This window comes from Peromyscus maniculatus, chromosome 3, assembly GCF_049852395.1.
Source record: "Peromyscus maniculatus bairdii isolate BWxNUB_F1_BW_parent chromosome 3, HU_Pman_BW_mat_3.1, whole genome shotgun sequence".
Taxonomy (NCBI): domain Eukaryota; kingdom Metazoa; phylum Chordata; class Mammalia; order Rodentia; family Cricetidae; genus Peromyscus; species Peromyscus maniculatus.
The window spans coordinates 109,133,535-109,157,470 of record NC_134854.1 but is presented as its reverse complement, the minus strand read 5'-3'; the positions used below and the strand labels follow the sequence as shown (position 1 = coordinate 109,157,470).

The following is a 23,936-nucleotide window of genomic DNA, read 5'->3' as shown; positions in this document are numbered from 1 at the left end:
TAGGTTATCTTCCTTGTTGATATATTCCCACTTTACTTTCCAAGATTTAGAAAGACATATTTGGGTATAATTGTTTTTTGTTTTAAAGCAGGGTCTTGCAATATAGCCCAGGCTGTCCACAATCTTGTGATTCTCCTGCCTCAGCCTCTTGTGTGCTGGCATTACAGGTGTATGCTCTGTTGGTTTTGTTTTTCGAGACAGGGTTTCTCTGTGTAGCCCAGGAACTCACTCTGTAGACCAGGCTGGCCTGGAAGCCACAGAGCTCAGTCTGCCTCTGCCTCCAGAGCGCTGGGATTAAAGGTGTGCGCCACCACTGCCTGCCTATTTTTTAATATATAAAGAGTAAAGGATTCCTTATGCTGCTGAGAGAAAACAACTTAGCAGTGGGAGAGGAGATTACAGCCGGGTGTACAGTTCAGAAGTGGGGCCCGTCACTGGCCAAACCACTGCTTCAGAAATATTCCCCTTACAGTTCTAGGAGGCTGAAGAAGACATTCAAAGTAGTTACATTTTGGAAAAAAAACAAAAACAAGGATAATTTGTGACCCTATCAACATATCACCAGGAAAGAAAACCCACCAGTAATTCAAAGCTAGAAGCAGGTGGGAGCAAGTACTTGTGATCTTCAGAGCTCAGTCTGTCTGCTGTCTGTTTGTTTTCTATGGTTTTTGTTCTGTGTTTGTTTGTTTAAAAATAGTCAAGGCATGGCAGTGGTGGTGCACACCTTTAATCCCAGCACTCAGGAGGCAGAGGCAGACAGATAGATTTCTGTGAGTTCGAGGCCAGCCTGGTCTACAGAGCGAGTTTCAGGATAGCCAGGGCTACATAGAGAAACCCTGTCTTGAAAAACAAAACAAAACAAAAACAAATAAATAAAAATGAGTAAATAAAAACCAAGCAGCCAAATCTGAAGCTGCTAGCGCCACGACCGACCCAGGTGTCCTCTCCACAGACCCCACAGCTGAGCCAGGCTTGCGCCCTGTGCCTCAGAGCAAGGCTTCTCTAGCTCCTTTTCCCAGAAGCCTCTGAGATTTAGTCTTCCAGTCCAGTTGTTTTTTCTCTTACTCTCTAATAGAATTCTGCTTTAAAACAAAACAAATACAAAGAACCAAGTACTTGGAAAAAAACTGAACTTCAAGAATAAAAGAAAACCCTAGTTTCAGGTGAGGTTTTTGAGTCCACTTTAAGCAGGAGAGTATTCCTTTTCCAAATGAGCACTTTATTTGAACAGATACATAAAAATGATTCCAATTTTTAAAAAAATACTAAAAACATACATCAACCATAAAAGCACTTCCTCTGACTGGAGGAAGACGGGAGTGGCTATTTTCAAAACAGCCATAAACACAAGGAGCCAACATAGCAATCATGACACGCAGACATCTCATTCTTGACAAAAATAAGTTGTTCTAACACGAATGTTTTGTTCCAGCTCCTCCTGTACATTCCCCGTGAAATCTGTTTGCGTATGTGACTCAAAGGCACTCAGTTCAGAGGTTTAAAGTCCTGAGCTCAAGTAGGAAACAAGATTCCCAACTAAAATTTGAACATAAATTCCAGTAGAACACAAAATGTTTGAAAATGCAGTATTGTATATAAATAATTCATAACAAGAACACAGAATGCCAGACAAGACCACGCACATAAGGCGAAGGAATATCCTCAGAATCAAACCAGTTTCCCTTATTCAAGTTTATTTCAAGTCCTAAAGCTGATTGCTGTTGTTGTCATTTAAAATTGTAGGAAAGTTAAAGTTTTAAAAAATATGAAAAATGCTTAAATTTAGATTAAAAAACAAAAACAAAAACAAATCAAACCGAAACAGAAATAGTTCCTAAGCCTAGTCCCCCAAACCATGAAAAGGCTCTGATGGGAAAAGCAGTGGAGACTGAAGGAAGGCATCAGACTGAACCAAAGACTCAATGAGCAACTGAGAACTAAGGGACAGCTTTAAAGGCACCCACTCAAGGAGCAGTTATAATTGGTCATCCAAACTCTGCCCTTAGCATTCTCCTAACAAAACAGGAACACATTTACAGATGAGAAAGTCAAGTTCACTAACACTAGGTGGGGTCAAAATTCAAGCTCAAAATTAAATTTGTATTTTGTTGCAAGGAAATGAGAAATTTACCTATAGTAATTTTCTACTGCTACTAAATTAAAGCGAGTTGATACCCTTTTAACATACATGGTTTGACAGATACTTCCTTAGTTTTAAAATACTTTTTCATATGTGCATAGAAATGTAATGAGGATGAGGACATCTCCTGCAGCATCCATAAAGTTCATAAGGCCCATCACTGTTAGTCACCTTAGATGTGAATGCAGTAGGCCGGTAAGTTAAAGCTGGCCCCTGCAGTTTTCAAAGTGCTCCTCTTCCCACCGACGAGTGCCTCAGTTTCCTGGGTTTTCTGGGTGACGATTACTTTCAGTTCTTTTTTCTGGTGATATATACAAGAAGTTACAGCAGATATACAAAGGGAAGACCAGAAGCCTGCTGTCCAAGTTCATCACCACTTGTTCCTACAAGACAGATTGGTAGGTTTAATGACAAGTAGACAGCAACGTTTGATAACATTTCTAAGTCAAGCTGTTGAATGAAATGAACTAAAGCAGCAGCGTGGGATGAAGCACTCACCACAGCTCTAACTGTAGACTCCGGCCCATTAGATGTGTGTATGAGCTTGTTACCTGCATTTCCCTCATTGTTTGGCTCCTGGCTCATAGGATGGTACTGAGGACTAAAGCAGACAGATAGAGCCAGCTACTCACCAGGGCAGCTATTTTCAGTTTTATACGATTCTCTATCAAGTTCCTGTGTATTTTATGAGCATACAGTAAACAGAGGCTGGGCTCACAGCTCAGAGGCAGAGCACATGCACAGTGCTATCTGAGCTCGTCACTACTTTGAGTCCAGCATGTACAGGCTCTAGTTTCAATCCCCAGCACCTGAAGTAAACAGCACACAAGCCCCTATGCAGTGAACTGCTCACTTGGTTTCAGTTTTTAAGACACCAGTACAGACCACTAGACTGAGGCAGGGAGTCGATGCTGTCGTCACCAAGCACAGCCCTGTCCTTATCTAAATACCCCACCATGCCTAGAACATAGTATTGTCATGTAAAAGCATTTTGAGTTCTTTGCACATGAAACCTCCCAAAGACAGGTGGTGAGAGCCACAAGGGAACCACTGATGCCCCGGATCTCTCTGGACTTCACAGATCTGTCCCAGAACCAGAGAGCAGAGTAGACCCTTAAAGAAGCAGTACTGAAATGATGGTCCCACATCTAACCCCAAGGGACGTCCCACAGGCTGCAGGCATCGGTCATGCTATTCTATACATTTCGGAGACTACTAAAAGCACTGTTTAAATAGAGTCTGAAGCCCAATTCCTATGCAGATCAACTATGTGAGTGACCAAAGTAGGCTTAAAGAGCTCTTTTTGCTGTTGTTGTTGATCGAGACAGGGTTTCTCTGTGTAGCTCTGGCTGTCCTGGAACTCACTCTGTAGACCAGGCTGTCCTTGAACTCACAGAGATCTGCCTGCCTCTGCTTCCCAAGTGCTGGGATTAAAGGAGTGCGCCACCACCGATAATAGTACAACTTTTGTATGGGGGGGGGAGTTTAAGATCATAAGTTTAGGTAAATGTATAGAAATTTTATTCAAATATAGCCTACAACTTCTCTGTACTCCCCCCAAAAGGGAAGGTGGTATTCAGGAGAATCTCAGGGAGTAAAATCAGGACACTGTCGTATTGGCAGACGGGCAAACGGTGCTGCCAAAAGGAACGTCAGCACACGTCTGAGCCGCTCTGCCTTGGGCAAAACTTGTCCGTCCCTTGGACCCAAGTATAGCTTTACTAGACCTTCACATCACATCTACTACACTTGATGGTAATCTTTGAAGCCATGCACATTGATGGTAAAGAAAAAATCCCAACTGTGCACTGACAAAAACCAAACAACCAGTTAAAACTGGCCTCAGGTAGGTCGAAGGGCTAACTCCTGGGAAAAGAGGAAGCCAATGTGGACACTGTCTCAGGCCCAATGGACACATCACTCTTGGAGTAAGCTACATTAATCCCTCTCTCCAATCCCTAACACACTAGATGGCTTCCTTTAAACTCTACTCCGTACGCCTCCACTGAAACACCTGCATGGTGAAGGGCTCTCTGCTGGTCCACTCTGGCCGGGAGGCTGTGGAGGCCTTGTATGGCAGCAGCACACACCTAGGTTCTTTGCACACCAGGGCCTGCTTCCAGACAAAGAACCCACACTGCTGTGTGCAGTGTCTCCACCACCTCACCCCTGTGTTTAGACCGGGAGTCCATCTGACCTCCACTGGAGACTTGAGGAGAAAAACAGCTCTGATTCCTCCTTTCTGAGCACCCATCCTGTATGCTTTCACTCACGGCCTTCACTCCCCACCCTTGCTCCTGAAGGTCTCCCCAGGCTCTTTATTCATTTATTTAGCTCCTATCTGACTTATTGGTCTTCCATTATGTCCCATACAGTGAACTCCTGGATGGCCAGGGCTTAGAGAGGCACTGATACAAACAGTTTTAAAATGAAACCAAGTGCATGCCCTCTGATAAAGAAACATTACCTAATGTAAAAAGTCATAAAGGAACAGAAAAAAGTACTGATGACAATTACACAGTCCTAATAAGAAGAACAATCACTCCAAAAGAAGAAATCACTAAGGGAAAAAGAAGCCGATCACCGTGAAGATTTGGAGACTGGCAGCATGTGACAAACACTGCCCAAACAATGTAAGTCACCAGCTTACACGGGGAGTCACCCAGGAAAACACCCAATCATACCAATCAAACATGTGAAATTCAAAGCTGACACATTCTTTCTTTCTTTCTTTCTTTCTTTCTTTCTTTCTTTCTTTCTTTCTTTCTTTCTTTCTTTCTTTCTTTCTTTCTTTCTTTCTTTCTTTCTTTCTTTCTTTCTTTCTCTTTTGTAAAGATTTATTTATTTCCCATGTGTGTGTGTGCCTGAGTATATGCATGTGTGTGCAGTGTCCTCAGGAGTCAGAATAGGGACATCTGCTCTCTGGAACTAGAGTTACAGACAGCTGTGAGCTGCCAGATGTGGGAGCGGGGAATCAGACTCAAGTTCTCTGCTAGAGCAGCAGGAGCTCTTAACCACCGAGTCACCTCTCCAGCCCCCAAATTCACTTTCCACATCAAGTGAAAGGTGAGAATGAAGGCAATACTCTACTGGATGGACTGTCCTCTGCTGCTCAGAGGGCTGCAGTCTGGCCATTAGAAAAGGCATGTGCTGCCAGGAGTAGTGGAATGACCAGTTAGAGCCAGTCTAGGCTAAAACACAGACATATAAATAAATAATAGAAAAATGTATGTGGGTATGTGTATTTCTTATAACAAAAACATTGAGAGACAACTTTTACCCAGTAAAGATGAATAATCTAAATTAAGGTATTTTCTGTTTTTTTTTTTTTTTCCAGTGTAACACATGGAAAACACATACACATAAGTGACCAACCAAAGGCCTTCAGCCTTCCCCTGCAGTCCACCACACCAGCTCTATCTGTACTCAACTCGCCCCACCTCCCTCAGTTCTGCGGTGACCAGCAGCTCTCTTGCCCGTCTCACGCACCTGAGGTTTCTTAGGCTCACTTTTTCAGCCCAAGTTTTCCCTGAGCTGTCCTCACACTCATCTTCAACCCTGAAGCATGGGTTAGGGCTTCTCCTTCTCCACTGTCAGCCATCACACCCACTGTCAGCAATGTGACAGGGGTCGGGCCTTCTCCCTCCACATCACACAGCACTCTGGGATCATGCCACAGTGCTTCTCACTAGGCTAACCTAACACAGGCTCATGTGGATTTCCTCCCCCACAGGAACAGAACTCAGCATGCAGTAGGCACAACAGCACTAGGCAAATAAAGTGGGTATGTAGGATTAACTTGGCCTGGAGCCTTTTAGCTTTCTAGATGCTTTGAGGTGTGGCTATTTGTTATGAAGTTCCAGATAGAAGGTAAGGGCAGACATTGCTCATTTAGTTCCAGGGTCAACAGGAAATTTCAGTGCAGGAAGGCAGGGATTTGAAGGACCTTATTCCATATCTGTTGAAAAGGACATTCCTGGCCCGGTGGTGGTGGTGGTGGTGGTGGTGGTGGTGGTGGTGGTGGTGGTGGTGGTGGTGGTGGTGGTGGTGGTGGTGGTACACGCCTTTAATCCCAGCACTAGGAGGCAGAGGCAGGCGGATCTCTGTGAGTTCAAGGCCAGCCTGGGCTACAGAGTGAGTTCCAGGAAAGGCTCCAAAGCTACACAGAGAAACCCTGTCGGAAGGAAGGAAGGAAGGAAGGAAGGAAGGAAGGAAGGAAGGAAGGAAGGAAGGAAGGAAGGAAGGAAGGAAGGAAAGGACATTCCCACATACTACTGCTATGCCTGCGTCTCTTTCTTCTTCTGTGGATCTGCAACAGTGCTCAGGGCCTCTCTCACATAAGACAGCACTCTGCCATGAGCTGTGCCCGGCCCTTCGCATGGGCAGCAAGAGTGGAAGAGCGCCCTAGGGAACTGTGGTGGGAGGTTCCCTAAGGCCCATGGGGGCACAGCTACTGAGTCTCCTCAGTGCCGGCTCTCCCATCTGAGGAAATAAGGGCTCAGCAAAGGACTTCCTACCAATGTGGTAGGATTCAAAGAAACACACTTCCTCACCATTTAGCACTCTTGTTTTTTGTTTCTGAAAACGGTTTACTTTCTCATCCTAGCATTTCAAAGTTTATGCATGCATGTGGATGTATGACATGACCAAGGACTTCAGAGATGATATGGAGACTGTTATGGATGTCTATCCTCTTCTACTTAGGAGCAATAGAGGGTTGTCAGGCATCTTCGGGACATCTGCTGTGAGACTGTGAATAAGAGCTCCTGGGTACAGGATAGAAAAAGCACTGCACAGCTTTGTGAAGACGATATTCACAGGAATTATTTCCTTACCACCAACTCCTTCCTTCCCCTCAGATGATCTTTTGTTTGGTTTTGTTTTTGTTTTCGGGGACAGGGTTTCTCTGTGTAACAGCTCTGGCTGTCCTGGCATTCGCTCTATAGACTAGACTGGCCTTGAACTCACAGTGATCCACCTGCCTCTGTCTCCTGAGTGCTGGGACTAAAGGTGTGTGCTACCACCACATGGCGAGAGGATCTTTTTGTTTCAAAGGGCAGAGTAGCCCTCATCTGAAGTTCTTGAGACCAGAGTGTCAGCCTTTGTATTTTTCCAGATTTCAGAACATCTTAAGTCTACACACAGATTCATTTGTCTTTCATACATACATTCACACAAAGAGACTCAAAGTAACTGTATGCACCATTTATTGAAAATATTGTTTCATGATGGACCGCTCCCTATGGTGCTCAAAACACTTTAGATTTTAATACAGCGTTTTGGGTTTCATGGTTTTGAATCCAGAACACTAGGTCTACAGTGCTGGAATCAATCAAGCTCTGCAGAAGTGACCAGGATATTTTCACCTTTACTTTGCAACAAAAATTGAACTAATTTTCACATCAAATATTGTCATTTTAATGTCAGTTTTACTTAAGAGCTTCAAAGACTCCAAACACACATACGATGCAGCCAAGTGGCAAGCACGCAAGCACACACTCACACAAGCACACACACACACAAGCACACACACACACAAGCACACACACACACACAAGCACACACACACATACCTGGTCTTTTTCAAGCGTCAGTATTTGGTAGCCAGTTGCTCTACTGCATATGAGTTTTCCACTACTGTCAAAAGAAGCCAATCGCAATCTAAAATTAAAAAAGAAATACAATTTTAAGGTGGAGACTAATATAAACAAGGTTTTCCCCATTCTACTTTTCCCCTCTATATCCCTGGAAGCCTTATTTGTGGCAGTGCTGTGGACTAAGCCCAGCCCGGCACCCTGGGTGTGCTAGGCAAATGTTACCATAGCTACAGCTAGGAACAGGTCTCATTATGGAGCTCAAACTGGCCTTGAACCATGATCTCCCTGCCTCTACCTCCTGGGTGATGGGATTACAGGAGTGAGTCCTTTATAAAGGATTTTAAAATTAACTCGACTCAGATTTCTAATTTGTGTTATTCTAACTACTGTATAAAAATAACTCTGAAGTGACCTGTCATCACCATGGTGACACACACACACACACACACACACACACACACACACACACACACACACACACACACACACAAAGCTTACTATTTAGTTTCTTTGCAATGGCATCACCACATCCGTCCTCAGAGCATTTCCACCTTCCCCAGCTGACACCATCCCCACTAAGCAGTAACTCTTCAAGTCTCTTCCCCAGCTTACTTTCTATCCCCATCAACTTTTCTACTCTAAGCAGGAGTGGAGTCAGGATTGCTGGAGGGTAGAAGCAACCTGTGTGAGGCTTGAAAGATAACTAGATAAACATGGGTGGTAGTGTACACACCGCAGAACACGAGTCATCCAAAAAAAGGGAAGTCCAACGAAAGGCCAGCAATCCTGATTGAGTTGATTTTTGCAAATAGCATCACTCAGCTACTTGTCCCTGTCAGTCCACAGCACCCTCTCCAGGAAGTGAATGCCAGCTTAGCTTTCAGGCAGGGCTGGACACAGCATGCCCTGCAAGTGCTTTCTAAGAACACCTGTCTTTCTCTAGTGTGCACATTTTATTTGCTAGGAATGTAACACGGTGACAGTTTCCCACTTGGAATCAAGTTGTCCATCATTCCTACTCTAGTTGCTTATCCTGACACTCAAGACCTTCTCTTCTTGTTTACTGAGATATATTCAAAGAAATGGCATTTTCTCAGCTCCTGGTACTTCCTCATATACTGCGTCTTACCCAAGTCCTACACTGGTGATCAAGGTTTCATCTCATTTCTTACCCTTTCATTGGTGTAGGAAGTGGGGGTGCCATCCTACCTAAATGCTATGCTCCTTCGAGGCTGTAAGCTGACAGATCCACTACATGGCTGATTCAGTGTATTGCGTTTGAAAATGATGTACCGATTGGTGTAAGTCACAAGGAGGTCAAAGCCGAAATTAAAACCTGTCCACCGCCAGCAGTACTAAGAAATACAAAAGATTCATTTCAGTTCATCACATTAGCAAATCATAAATTAAAAGTTCAAGGTTCCCCCCCCCCTTTCACTTCAGGTATGTGCAAAGGAAAGCACTTTCTGTCTGTGTCTCTCCCATATGACTCTGCTCAAAACATCCGCCCTGGACTTGAGAGCCCTTCTGTGGCCAGACTCCTCAAGCGTTATCCTATACTTCCCTTCACATTGCAGTCCCATCCCTGGCAACCACGCCTCCCACTACAGTTCTAAGTCCAGACAGCTTGGGTACCTGGCATCTGAGGTGAAGTGACTAGGCTCAGAAGTTCTCTAAAATGCTTCAACCAACCGCCAGACACATGAAGGCCACTCCAGATACCATCGCCACAGCTACCAGTTAATCAGAGAAGGAAGTAGGGCAGTGTGGGAAAGGATAGAGTGTTAATATAGACATGATGAAATGCATTTTAAGGATTGACCCTTGAGGGATTTCTCATGGACACAAAGAGTGGAAGGAAAGAATTAGGCATCCACATAAATGCAGTTTGGAGCATATATGACAGATGAACAAAGGTGCTGTCTCCAAGTAGGAATCCTGGGGAAAACGGAGGGATGCTCCATCTGAGATGCTCTAGGTATTTGAGAAAGATGCCCAACGGGAGTCAAGAGCCATTTCTGCAGACAGGCTGTAATGTCCAGGAAATAAATGAGAGCACATGGGACTGAGCATAGACAGGGACTAAGACCTGAACCTCAGTCAGTAGTACTGCTAAGGAAGAGAAGAATCTAGTAGACTTTAGAAGGAGAAGCCAATGACGTAGGAAGACAACTGAGCAAGTATCCTGGAAGTCAACTGGAAAAAGACACCAGCAGGGATTAAGTGAAAAAGGTCACTGTTGCCAAGAGCAACAAGAACAGAACAACACTTGAACATGGATCATCACTGACACTGCTGTGTCAGTTCCAGTGGAGTGGTGAGAATAACTGCAGGGGAGTCAGAAGAAATATGAGCGAGAACTAGAAGGGGGTGTCAGGCCTCAGGGACCACAGTTAGGATCTGAAGGAGCAGGTGCAGCAGAAGGGCAGTGTGGATGGTGCAGCAGGGGGAGGTGGGCACTGCAGGCTTCTCAGTGTTAAAAAAGATGGAATCAATGGGCGGCAGCGGCAGCGCACACCTTTAATCCCAGCACTTGGGAGGCAGAGGCAGGTAGATCTTTGAGTTCCAGGACAGCCAGAGCTACACAGAGAAACTCTGTCTTGAAAAACAAAAACAAAAATAAAAAGATGGAATCAAGATGGTGGACAAGACAGAACAGACAGCTCAGGACAGTGGCAGGTCGGGAAGGCCGGCAGACTGCCGAAAGGAAGGTATACAGACTCCTACCGAAGTGAAAGACAAGGCCCTGTGTGAGCATCGGATGACCAGCATGGCCCTCATAAAGCCAGAAGGCAGAGTCACTTCAGACAGGGAGGACATGTCCACTGGAGAAAGGTAGGCAGGCTACCATGCAGCACCACAGACCTGGGTGACGTTCATGGTTACCACACTAAGGAAAACGCACCAGGAACAGTGCTCGTCTCTGGCCTTGTTCCGGCTAGTCTTACATCAACTTGACACAAGCTAGAGTCACTTGAGAAGGAAACTTGATTGAGAAAATGTCCACACAAAATTGTCCTGTAGGGCATTTTCTTGATTAATGACTGATGTGGGAGGTGCCCTTGTGGGTGGTGCCACCCCTGGGCTGGTGACCCTGGATGGTGTAAGACAGCAGGTTGAACAAGCCATGATGAACAAGCCAGTAAACAGCATCCTCCATGGTCTCTGTATCAGCTCCTGCCTCCAGGTTCCTGCCCTAACTTCCCTCAGTGCTGGGATTACAATCTACAACAACAAAGGCAGCTCTTCGTGTGGAGAGCATTCTGACAGGACAGACGACTTTGAGTTAGGGTAACTGTCAAACAGAACCTCACTAAGACTACGCAACACCTCCCACACAATCAATCTCAACTTCTGTACTGCAGAGGGACCTTCTCAAGCTTCTCGTCTGGACTCTAAACCCAAGTTCAATGGTTTCAAGCAAGACTGAGTAACTACTGAGTATGGTGGCTATAACCCTTGTTCAGGACACCACGCTGCAGAAAAGATGAAGTAAGGTCTCCTCAAGCCATGACGTTCTAGTAATCAGGAGTCCCAGATATTTGCTTTCTTACACTTAAACTACTTTAAAAGAACATGTACTTATTTATTTTTGAGGTAGTATGAGTGCCATGAATATCCCACTTTTAAATATTGTATTAGGAAAAACTGCAAACACATGAGAGTAAAGCCAAGAGTGTAAGAGAATTTCCTCAGTGAGCTGAGAACACACAGACCACAGACGTACTTACTTCGCCATCTTTGGCAAGCTTTCTACCACACCTCATGCTATTTCCCTCAAGTTCTTCTTTATTGATTTCTTGAGGCCTAAAATGATATAAGAGTCATGAGCTTTCATAGATAATAGGCAACTAGCAATTGAAAAAAAGAGCTGAGTTTAAAAGAACAGAAAATTGCTGGGCAGTGGTAGCAGACACCTTTAATTCCAATGCTCAGGAGGCAGAGGCAGGCGGATCTCTGTGAGTTTGAGGCCAGCCTGGTCTACAGAGCAAGTTCCAGGACAGTCAAGGCTACATAAAACTCAAGGGGAGGGTGGGTCAGCCCAGGATAAGTGTGGGCTGAGGGGGTGCTTGCTGGGGTTTGGTAGAATGTGTATAGAGTGTCAAACAGACAGAGGATTTGGTAAGCTGAGTGTAAGATAAGCGTGAGGTGACAGAGGTTTCTGGGATAGGCTGCTTGCTGAAGGCTCCCATAGGCCATGATCATGAGTTTCTCCTGAAGTTTTCCTGAGTTCTCAGACATGTGTTCTGTGACTACTCAACTTTTTAGTATGATACTTTGCAGGCATATTAAAGAAAACAGCATAATGCGTCAAATATTCATTATCAAGCCTCAGTAACCCAGAGGAGCAACTCAACATCATCAGATGTCTGTATTTGCCTTCAGGCAGAAGTGACACACTGCATTTCTGTTTTAGAAAGATAATCCTCTTCAGTCTGGGAGAAGATCCTGGAAGGCAGCTTTACTAGATCATAAGACAAAGTCCTCACACTTTGGAAGCCGTGAAGCTGGACCAGGCACTCAGCAGCATGAACAAGGCTGTGCAGTCATAGAGTATAGTTGTATGCCCTCCCTGTTTACTGTAGTGCTAAGGCCTAGGACATCCTGCATGACAGGTCAGCATTTGACCCGAGCTATGCCCCAGGTAGCACACACATTCCAGAGGTCAAGCAAACACTTACAGAAGCTGTGTCTTTGCTAAGAGAGAAAGGACAAAGCAGGAAAAAAACTCAAAAACATCCTAAACTTAAAGCCCAATATACAGTGCTACAGTGTCACTGGGAACTCCTTGACACCAGCACTTCAGATGCGCTTTCCACTAAATAACTGGCTCATTTTCCACTTCTTAATTTCTTCTACTTCAGTAATTTCATCATCTTTGTGCTGATAAGTATGCTACAGACAAACTTGTAAAAAGAAAAATAGAAATTTCAAAAACCCTGACAATAAGAATCTTGTAGCCCAGGCATGCATCACCATGTGAATTTGAAACCAGCCTGGTCCAGTTCCAGGACAGCCAGGGCTACATAAAGAGACCCTGTCTGTCTGTCTGTCTTTTGGGTGGGGAGTAGGAGTTTGAGACAAGGTTTCTCTGTGTAGCTCTGACTGTCCTAGAACTCACTCTGTAGACCAGACTGGCCTTAAACTCAGAGATCTGCCTGCCTGTGCCTCCTGAGTGCTGGAATTAAAGGCGTGCACTACCCACCACCACAAGCTGGCTGAGAGACCCTGCCCCCAAAACAAACAAACAAACAAACAAACAAACAAACAAACAAACAATCTTGTGAATTTTATAGAATATTTTCATATATTTGCTGTTTGGACAGAAACTTACAACTAGGCTATTATTTTTTGGAAATTCTTTGGTGCATAAAAATGGGTTAAAAGAGAGTAGGGCAGAAAAAAAAAAGTTCTCTTAGGTCCTCCTTTGTGCAGCTATAACCCGATGGCTTTCATTCACTCAATGCAAATATCTTCAAAACCTATTTATTAATCATAATTTGATATCATCCCATAATATGAAAATGAGTTTTATCTGTACATAAATTTCTAAAAGTGTCAGTTTAAACAGCATGGCAGTATGTGAGTGGATGCCTTTAAAAGTCACGGCAACCCTGTGAGGTGCAAACAGTCTTGCACATGTGAACCCCGTCTGCTGCATGCCTGACAGCAGCAGTGCCTCAGGCAGCACCGACTGCAGATGCAGGCTGACCCTGGCAGACAGAGTTCTGAGGGAGCAAGCGCCTCACTTTCTGCTTGCAGGGCTCTGCCTGGAAGAAGTCTCGAGTCCCATGGTCATGCTCACAGGCTTCCTCAAAATCGCTCAGCGTTGGGCAGCTTTCCCCTCCAGTCCTCTTTTCTGCCCGTTTTCTTAGACGGCCGTTCCTAAGGAGCTCCACTAAAACTACAGTGGAAATTCATAGCAAGGCTTACTATTTATGTTGAATTGGGGACTCTGTGGTAGAGCACTCAGTCTCCCACACTGAATACCCAGTAACACGATGGAGCACACTTACCCCACTTCACTGTCTTGTTCAGCACGGAGCATAGCCAGCCACTGCTGTTTATACACTGAGGACAGCCATTCTAAAGTGTAAACAGCAATCAACAAGCAGTTGGTTAAACTTATATTTAAAACAGCAATTTACAAAGCAGGCAGTTTGTTTTACAAATACACAGCAACAACGAGACTCTTAGCTCTACCGTGATAAAGGGCATTAAGCCTTCTCTTAGACTTAAGAAGGACCTCCTTTCCGGAAGAGAGAAAACAGGCTATGCTGGCACTTCCCTTTGCTCCTCACAGCACATCGATTCCATTTGTGAACATTGTTCCTAAGAGTGTTTTCAGGTATTTTTGGACCAGGCTGGCCTTGAACTTACAGAGATCTGCCTACCCTCTGCCTCCTGAATGCTGGGCTTAAAGGCATATACCACCACTGCCTGGCTATTTTCAGTTTTTAATAAAGTTCTGTACTGGGGAACTTAATGATGGATTCTTTATCTATTAAATTATCTGTAGTAACATCTCATTATGGGAAAAAAGCCACCTGTCAAGTTCTAGAGTGCTCTGCAGTAGGTGTGCACAGGGAAATGGTGTGGAACAAAGAAGGTCTTGCTGGCTTTTAATTTTACCTAGTGGAAGGGCAACTGTGTGGAACCTACCACCATCCACACAAAATCTAACATCACAGGAGCTGAGAAAAGACAGGCGAGGTTCCACAGAGCAGCGGAGAGGAGAGGGCTGAAGAGACAGGGCTGTGAAAGGGAATGGGGCAGGTGAGGTAACGCCTGAAAACACCAAACTTGTGATGCAGAGCAATTCTGATGGACAAGTCATGGCATTTCCATGGGTGGTAAGTGCCTACTATTCTGCCAAGATACATGTTCCCAGAGCTGAGGTCAAACAATGAGAAGGTAGGAATCCTATAAATAAACTGACTGGTTGGGAAGGAAGAGGGTAAATCAAGGGGTGATGAGGAGGAAGGAGTAGGGGTCAGGTCACAAGCAGTACTGGAAAGGACACTGGGGGCTAGGACTGACTGTCTTAACCTCCTTGTCCTTGGTCACCAGGTTGAGAGATAAGGTTCTCTTTAGTACAGCTAAATAAATGCAGAGAGGAGACCAACGATTTTGAGATTTTGTTGATCCCAACTCTAGAAAACAAACAAACAGGGTTTGGAAGGCGTGGAGATAAGATGGATGAGAGTGGAGGAGGCCTAACAGAGGATACAGAATAAGACATCTGCTGAGATGACCTATGACAAATCTAATTCCATGACATAAGGAACCTCAATTGAGCCTAACATTAAGACACCCGCTCTCCTGCTGAGGATGGAACCCAGGGCTCTGTGCATGGCACTCAAGAGCTCGGTCCCTGGCCTACACCTCTAGCCCAATTTCCTTCTGAGAGCATATACCAATGAGCCACATGACACTTTCAGCTTCCTTACAAAAGTGTGACATTTAATTTTAACTTACACAGAAAATTTTGCTTGTATTTATAAGATGGAATAAAATTTGTTTCAAGTCTTCTCAAATCATTTCACATCAGGAAGAAAGAAAAAACCCTGAAATCTGGCCATAAGTCTATTTTTTAAAAAATTTTATACCAAATAAAATGCTTCAGACTCCAGATGTTTATACAATTTGTCTTTCAGACATAAAACTTGTCCCTTTGTACCAGACACACCAAATGTAAATTATATCAGACTGTTTTCCAAACTCAACCATCCTAAAAGATGGGGCTGGAGAGATGGCTCAGTTGCTGCTCTTCCAGAGGACCCAAGTTTGATTCCCTGCCCACAATCAGACAGTCCACAACCAACCATGTGTAACTTTCAAATACACACACACACACACACACACACACACACACACACACACACACACACACACACGACATGTACTGATAGAGAATGAGAATCAATCTTTAGAGCACCATAAGGAAGGTTTGACTGGAAGGACATGTCATAGGCTTTGGCGTCTAATTCCCATCTCTGCCTGGGGTTTAGGATGCTAACACTACTGCAGGCTTGGCGCCCTGCTTTCTTTCTCTCCTTTTGCTGTACTCAAAACCAGGGTCTTTTTTTGTTTGTTTGTTTGGTTTTTTTTTGTTTTGTTTTTCAAGACAGGGTTTCTCTGTGTAGCTTTGCACCTTTCCTGGAACTCGCTTTGTAGACCAGGCTGGCCTCGAACTCACAGAGATCTGCCTGCCTCTGCTTCCCAAGTGCTGGGATTAAAAGCGTGCACCACCATCACCACCCGGCCAAAACCAGGGTCTTAAACATACTAGACAAATGTCCTAATGTACTTATACACTACTAAATGCAGCTTGTTACAAATACAACAGACTTATAAAAATAAATACATGTTTCAAGAAACTTGAATTATAATGAGTAGACATACTTGATTTGACATGTTTAGGAATTCAGAAAAAGAAAAAGCAGAAACTAAGCAAATTTAAGGGAACTAATAAAAAGAGCAGCTGTACTTTTTAAACATATTTTTTCAGGCTACTATCCAAAACAGTGCACTGGTTACCCAACCTGAGGAATACCCAGAGCCAAGTGTGTGGTTGTACGCTTCTAATGGCAGCACGTGGGAAGTGGGGCAGCACTTGGGAAGCGGAAGTCGGAGATCGAACGCTTCAAGCTGGGGCTGAGGCTACAGCTTACTGGTAGGGCCTAGCATGCAGCACAAAGCCCTGAGTTTGATCCTCAGTACAGAAAACAAAAACAAAGTACTCTACTGCAAAATGCTTCTTAGCCACTTAAATATTGTGGCAGGTACTTTAATAATGAAATATGACACAGGAAAGCAGTCATGAAATATGACACAGGAAAGCAGTATGAAATGTGAGCACAGTATGAAATGCTACAAAACAGAAAAACATGATTTCAAGTCACCAACACATCAGGTTTTCTTACCTGAAGGTACCAGAGAATCCTGCTCAATGATCCTTGCAGAAGCCAGGTCACTGATAATGTACTGCAGCCTTAGATGTCTGAACACGGAGGCAAACGGCTTTCCCTGCTCAGTTTCAAGGAAGGTCGTCCCTTCAAAGTCTATTGAGAAAGTTGTAATTAAACAGCATTCTTGTCAAACGTGCTGTTTTACTAATGTTTCTATGGAGAGACACACACACACACACACACACACTCTCTCTCTCTCTCTCTCTCTCTCTCTCTGCTAGAATGCAAGTAAGCTACTTCCAAGGATTTCAACAGTCTTAGTAAATCTAAGATGTGAAAAACGTTAGAGGAACTTTGAAAAATCTCTCAGGTTAATTTGGCACTAAACAGGCCTTGGCTGAGACTCCAGCTGTCCTTTTACTCTTGAGGTTGATCTTACAGGACAGTATGGTAGGAGAGATGCGCTTGAGGAAGTGGCTCATGTGAGACTTTCTCTCTTTCTAATCCGTTCCCGAGGAACCCAGAAGGACATATGAGGGTCTTCACGTGATGACCAGGACAAGAACAGCTATCCATCCTTCTAACTGACATCAATAATGGATACCACATGCAGTTCTGAGCTGCCTGATGGGGTGTTGGGAACTGAACTTGTGTCCTCTGCAAGGGTAGTACTCACTGTTAGCAACTACTGAGCTACGTCTCCAGCCCCAGCAAGGGCTGCTTACACACTGTGTGCTGCATGCCACACACCACCTCTGCATCTACTCTCCAGTCAGTGATGCTCAGAAGCAGTCCAGAGGCCCTGTCAGGAGTCACTGCCTGAGAGCCGGGGCCTAGCTTACCAGGGGAACTCTAATCGGCCAAACAAGCAAGTATAACGGCCCGGATGAACTGGTGACAAACAGGGGAACAGTGTTCTGGGGTCAGAATGCGGCCCCAGGTCAGGAGCCTTTCCTTATTCAGCACTGACTCTCCTGCGGTGAGCAGGAGGCTGAAGGAGGAAATTGCTCAGCTGTCTTCCAGCTCTAACACCAAGTCTGTACGCGAAAGCCAAGGCCTGATTTTAAGAAGTATCATTAAACGAAAAAAAAAAAAAAAAGGCGTGTGTGTGTGTGTGTGTGTGTGTGTGTGTGTGTGTGTGTGTGCTTGTGTGTGTCTGTGGTGGGGGATTCTCAATAAAAATTTCAATATACCTTTTTTCCACTTTGAAAACCAGACATCTGTTTCTGTCAAAAGCTGCTTTAAAGACCCATTCCAGGAAGGTACCAGCTGAAGGAACATCCACTTGTTAAAAAAATAATAAAAAAAGAATTGTAAGACTTCATCACTTCAAGATATATGATTTAAAATAGTCCTATTTAAAAAAAAAACTTCTTTTTGAGATGGAGTCTCATTCGGCCCAGGCTGGCCTTGAAATTGATATGCAGCTGAGGATAACCTTAAGCAAGCTGTGGAGTGCCGGGTTATAGGCCAGGGCCGCGCTATCAGTTTAAGTCAGCAGTTCCCAACCTGTGGGTCACAACCCCCTTGGCAAACCTCTATCTCCAAAAATATTTAGACTCCTAACAGTAGCAAAATCACAGTTATGAAGTCACAATGAAAATAATTTTATGGTTGGGAGGTTACCGCAACATGAGGAATTGTACTGAAGGGTTGCAGCATTAAGAAGGTTGAAAAGCACTGGTTTAAGAGGTGCTGGTTATTAAACCCAAGGCTCTGTACATGCCAGGCAAACACTCTACCAACTGAGCTACATCGCTAGCCTAAGATAATGGCTAAAATTTTCATTTTACAAGCAACTGCAAGAAAGTCTAACTATTAAAGCTTTCAAGTCATCATGGCAGGAAATAGAGCTCTGATAATAAAAACTCAGTGCATTATAATAATGAGAGTCACAAGCACACCTTATTGAATCAAATATCTACAGCTTTAACATACATAAGACAATGGTAATTCTGTACTAATTTATTCTAGTCATTAATGAAAATAACACTAAATATGTTGAAAGCCCACAAGACTGCAAAAAAAAAGTGAACACGGGAAAAGGAAATTCTGACTCTGTGATGTTGAGACGGTATGGAAGCAGTAGTGAGTGTGGTTGTTCAGTCTCCAACTGTCATGTAGAAGCTGAACACATCACCTAATTTCTCTGGGGTTAAATTTCTTCATTGCATTCAGAGCATCATGGAGTGTCTCCCCCCAGGTCACTAAAGGAATGTGTGCTGAGTGTTTATAAGCATGGTGTTGGCATCAAATCAGCTACACTGACAGAGTGATTGCCATGGGAGCTCACAGGTAAAAGTGGGATGCCCCCCCCCCCATTTTTCAACAGCCCAAATGCTAAGTTTCCTCGAAGAAAACTAACAGCTGCAGTCTCATCTTGACCGCAGAAGTGCTGTGACTTGGAAGGTTCTCACTAAAGGTTTCACAGCTGCATGAAGTGCACACTACATTCTGCACAGGGACAACGGGTCACAGGTGATGCAGTGGGGCCAGAGCAGTGGCCTCTGAGTACAGATGCCAGCCCTCACCAACAGTCAGAGCAATAGCTGATTTTGTTTTCAACTGTGAAACAAAATTAGACCTCAATCTGTCAAAAGGGTGAAAAGCTGGGCTTGGTGCTCCTATGTGGAATCATTGTACATAAGAGGCCGAGGCAGAAGGATTGGTACAAGTGCGGGATGTAGAATGAGGCCCTGCCTCCAGAAAAAAAGCAAAACCAAGTATTGTGGTGGTTTGAAGAGAACAGCGTTATCTGAATGCTTGGTCCTCAGTTGGTGGAAATGTTTGAGAAGGATTAGAAGGTGTGGCATTTTGAAAGTGTGTCAATGGGGGTGGGCTCTGAGGTTTTAAAAGCCCACCAGAGGTCCAGTCTCTCTCTCTGCCTTCATCTTGCTGATAATGATTTAAACTCTCAGCTACTTCTCCAGCACCATGACTGCTGCCATGCTCCCTGCCATGATAATCATGGACTAAACCCTCTGAAATTATTAGCAAGTCCCCAGTTAAATGCTTTCTTCTATAAGTTGTCTTGGTCATGGGGTCTCATCACACCAACAGAACAATAACTAAGACAGTCACGAACCCCCAAATGTAAATAAAGACTTAGGATTTGGCACATAGCCACCTGCTTGAGATGGCTTGGTGGACTGACTTAGGTTTTCAACTGTGGTGATAGAGAAATGTGCCAAGGATCACATGCCTTCACTTCAGGAGAGAACTGAACAAATTACAGGCGTCACATGACACTTAATGATGTAAGTGTCTTAGGTTAGGTGATGTGGCCACTATAGGCTAAATAAGCATTGTGAGCACATTCAAGGAGGGTGGGGCTGAGCTGTGGTGCTCAGGTTCGTTATGTTCAGGTTATGAGGATGGATTTACCAGACACAACCCACTGTAAACCCAGCAGCACATGTAGTTCTGCCTAACTGAGCACCCATAAGCACTGTTTCCAGCTTTTCACTATGGGAGCAACTGAAGTAATACTCCTGTATACATACATCGGTACCTTTTTAAGAGCTGTATATACATCCATCTCCACTTGCATCACAAATAAGTTAGATGAACCAATGAGCTGTTTCATGACGTTTATACTGGAAAAGACAAAACACAGAAGTAAGCTTGTCGTCACACACAGCTAAAGGATTCTGGTGACCTTTAAAAAATTTGTATTTGTGTGTATGTAATATGTGTGAGTGCAGGCCCACACATGCCCTGGTGTGCAGAGGACAACTTTCAGGACTTGGTTCTCTCTTTCTACCACAGGTTCAGGGGCCTGAGATCAGGTCATGAGGCCTGTGTAGCAATTGCTGTTATCTGTTAAGCCATCTCATTGGCCCTAAAAACTTTTCTGTCAAATGAAAGATGGAATTGAAGATGGCAGCAATGTTCTCTGCACAAGACAGACAACCTTCACTAGCACTCCATTCCACACGACCCTTAGTTGTGACCCTGGGTTGTGAAGGATCTGCAGAGCCTGCATTTATTCAGATGCTGGAAAAGAACTGCAGAACCCGACTTCACAGCCACACCCTCATCTTCCTCCCCATACTTCTATGAAAAAAACAAAACAAAACAAATTGAAAATTCACTAAAATAGCTGCATCTTCAAAGTAACTTTTCCTTTCCTGAAGCAGGAAATTGCTATAGACCAGGCTGTTCTCAAACTTGTCATCCTCCTGTCTTAGTCTTCTCAGTGCTAAGATCATCAGCGTGCCACCACATACTATTCAAAATAACCGTTAACATCTATGTTTAAAAAAACTTTTAGTCAGAAAGTCCATTTAAGTCAGGCATGGCAGCTCATGCCTATAATTCCAGCAGAAGCAGGAGGATCTCTGTGAGTTCAAGGCTAGCCTGATCAACACAGTGAAGTCCAGGATAGTCAGGGTTACACAGTGAGAACTTGTCTCAAAGAACAAACAAACAAAAAGCAAACAAACAACATTTTTAGTACTCTCAGAGTAAGAAGAGGAGGTACAGTAGTTTAAAGTTAGAAACGAAATGTGGTCACTGGCTGCTCACTCTACTTTTTCTCTCTCCTTTTCCTTTAACCAGAAAAGCTTCTGGGTTTTTAAGATGACTCCTCTATGACACCTTCTTGACAAAGTTCAGTGAGATCTCTAACATCTCTCCCACCTCGGAAGCCATGACATACTAAACCCTTTGTTGTATTCATTTTCATCAAATGCTTCTAATCCCAGCATTCCAGAGGCAGAGCTAGGTGAATCTGTGAGTTCAAGGCCTGCCTGATCTACATAGTGAACTCCAGGGCAACCAGGGCTCTATAGAGAGAGCCTGTCTCAAAAACAAAAAACCCCAAAAACAAAACTAAAAAAACAACAACAACCAATAAAACAAAACAATACAAAAAACAAACAAAACAAAAAACCACTCATGACAGACAGTTATAGCTTAGAGCCTTCAAAAACTCATTCCCATCCAGAATTTTCCAGTCTCACTGATATAGGAAAGCTCTGACTGTGGAAAACACAGCACAACCAAACTGCATCATTCACAGCCCTCAACGGTACAGCTTTAATACTCCAGGGACATTAAGAAGAAAGTAAGACAGAGTGAATGATACATAGATGCAGTTCAAAGGGCCAAGCTAACTATGAGTATAATTTTATCAGGTTCAGTAAACGTTACTTTTTAATTTTATTCTATGTGTGTAAGAGTGTGTGTGTGTGTGTGTGTGTGTGTGTGTGTGTGTGTGAGTGTGAGAGTGTAGAGAGAGAGAGAGAGACAGAGACACAGAGAGGGGGGAGAGAGTGCAGGAGGGAGAGAACACAGGTCATGACAGGTGTGAAGTCACGGGACAAGTCATAGGGACTGGTTCTCTCCTGGTACCCTGTGGTTCAGAGGATAGAATACAGGTCAACAGGCTTTTTGCGTAAGTGCCTCCATCCTCTGAGCCATCTATTGTCCCATAAAAATTGTAAAATAGGGTCTGGAAAGATGGCTCAATGGTTAAGAGTGCTTATTGCTTCCCAGAACCCACATAGTGGCTCACAAACACCTATAACTTCAGTTCTAGTGGACCCTACACCCTCTCCTGGTCTCTAAGGACTCCTGGACAGAGACATACAGGCAGACAAACTTATACTAAAGTAAATCTTTACAAAACATTTTCCCCCTAAAACATGTTGTTTTAGGAATTCAGTCATCAGTCAGCTAGCCAACTAAGAGGAGCGTTTTTTTCGGTCCAAGAGGAGGAGTCTTCATTGGGGACAGCCATGACTGAGGGAGAGAGAGGCAGGCCTTTTGGGGAGCGAGGAATGAGCGACTGCCGGTCTAAGAGGCGGCTTGTGACTCAATTTAGGTTCCCCATTTGTCCTTTAATATTTGTGCAGGATTTTTTTTTTTTTTTTTTTTTTTTTTTTTTGGTTTTTCGAGACAGGGTTTCTCTGCGTAGCTTTGCGCCTTTCCTGGAGCTCACTTGGTAGCCCAGGCTGGCCTCGAACTCACAGAGATCCGCCTGGCTCTGCCTCCCGAGTGCTGGGATTAAAGGCGTGCGCCACCACCGCCCGGCTTGTGCAGGATTTTTATTGACAATAAACGGTAAAGAAATTTTTTATCATCTGGTGCACAACATGGTCTTGCAGAGCGGCTGTGCAGGAAAGCAGGGGTGTGGGGAGGGTGTTCACCACCCTCCACTAGACTGCAGAGCAGCTGTGCGGGAAGGATGCACCCTAGCCATTTCTAGCAAGGCCATGTTCTATGATAAAAATGGTTTTCAAACTATCCCTTTTGAAGCTTTACAGGCTTGCAGAAGTGAGGTAGCACTTGAACGTCTTTACAGTCTTAGAGGAGTGGTACATTTCTATTACAATTGTTAAACAATACATGTACATTTTATCATTTACAATAAAGAGAGAGAGATGTGCAGCATTTATTCAGTTTTCGTCAACAGTCAGGGTGCCTTTCACTAAATTGTTTGCTCTTCTTCTCCTCCTTCTTCTCCTCTTCCTCCTCCTCCTCTTCTTGAGACAGGGTCTTACTATGTAGCCCTGGCTGTCCTGAAATGTGGTATGTAGACCAAGCTGCCCTCTAACTCAGAGATCCACCTGCCTTTGCCTTCCAAGTGCTAAGATTAAAGGTGTGCACACTAGGCCTAGTTCTCATAATATTCTTTGTGTTTTACAAAAATACCTGGAATACCTGAGCAAATGCAAAGTGTCACTTTAGGGTGATTTGCTGTGAAGGTTCTTGGAATCCAAATACCTGAGTTCTTTGAAAAGCTCCACACTCTGGTGAGTCATCAGGTTGTTCAGAAGCCACTCGAGGCACCTGAGTGAAAAGTATGGTTAGCTATTTTATCTCAAACTGGTAACTCACTGACATCTTATAGTTTAGAGAAAAGATATTAATCATGCTAGGCCATGCTCAAAGTTTTTACCTCAGTGATCTGAAATTTAGTATAGCTTTTGTCAGTAGTTATTATGGGGTATTCCCTTTATATTAGTATCATTTCTCATTAAGAAGTTAAATGCCTTGTAAGACGTTACCTTCCGTACCATCTGAAAATAAGCTCTGCAATTCTCAAGAGTCAAACTACCCATGTCTACATTAGTATAGAAAGTCTATGGCGCCTCCTCCTTAAGCGGTGGCCACAGCTATATGAGCAGAGTTCAGCCCCACCATGGTCATCGACAAGCGCAACTCTGAGCAACTTAATGCTCAGTCCAGAAGAAAAGCGGGCTTTCAAAGTAACAAATTCTATCACTCTATTCTTTCCCCCACTAATTCTTTATTACATTCTCGTAAAACTACAAAACAGCC

General features: G+C 44.0%; 1 protein-coding gene across 2 annotated transcripts in view; it reads right to left on the bottom strand.

Moving 5' to 3' along the window:
- Positions 1-1,198: 1,198 nt before the first annotated feature.
- The window catches only part of Gmcl1 (germ cell-less 1, spermatogenesis associated), a 39,081-nt gene continuing 16,343 nt past the window's right edge, over positions 1,199-23,936 (bottom strand). The window contains exons 6-14 of one of the 2 annotated variants that reach the window (XM_006984581.4): positions 23,379-23,444; positions 20,161-20,245; positions 17,843-17,933; positions 16,665-16,802; positions 13,755-13,824; positions 11,469-11,544; positions 8,947-9,092; positions 7,714-7,801; positions 1,199-2,523 (exon numbers count right to left, since the gene is read on the bottom strand). In XM_006984581.4, the coding sequence (XP_006984643.1) occupies positions 2,395-2,523; positions 7,714-7,801; positions 8,947-9,092; positions 11,469-11,544; positions 13,755-13,824; positions 16,665-16,802; positions 17,843-17,933; positions 20,161-20,245; positions 23,379-23,444 (889 nt within the window). In that variant the 3' untranslated portion in view covers positions 1,199-2,394. Of the gene's footprint in view, positions 2,524-7,713; positions 7,802-8,946; positions 9,093-11,468; positions 11,545-13,754; positions 13,825-16,664; positions 16,806-17,842; positions 17,934-20,160; positions 20,246-23,378; positions 23,445-23,936 lie in introns of both variants that reach the window. The other variant, XM_076567186.1, reaches the window with a different exon arrangement.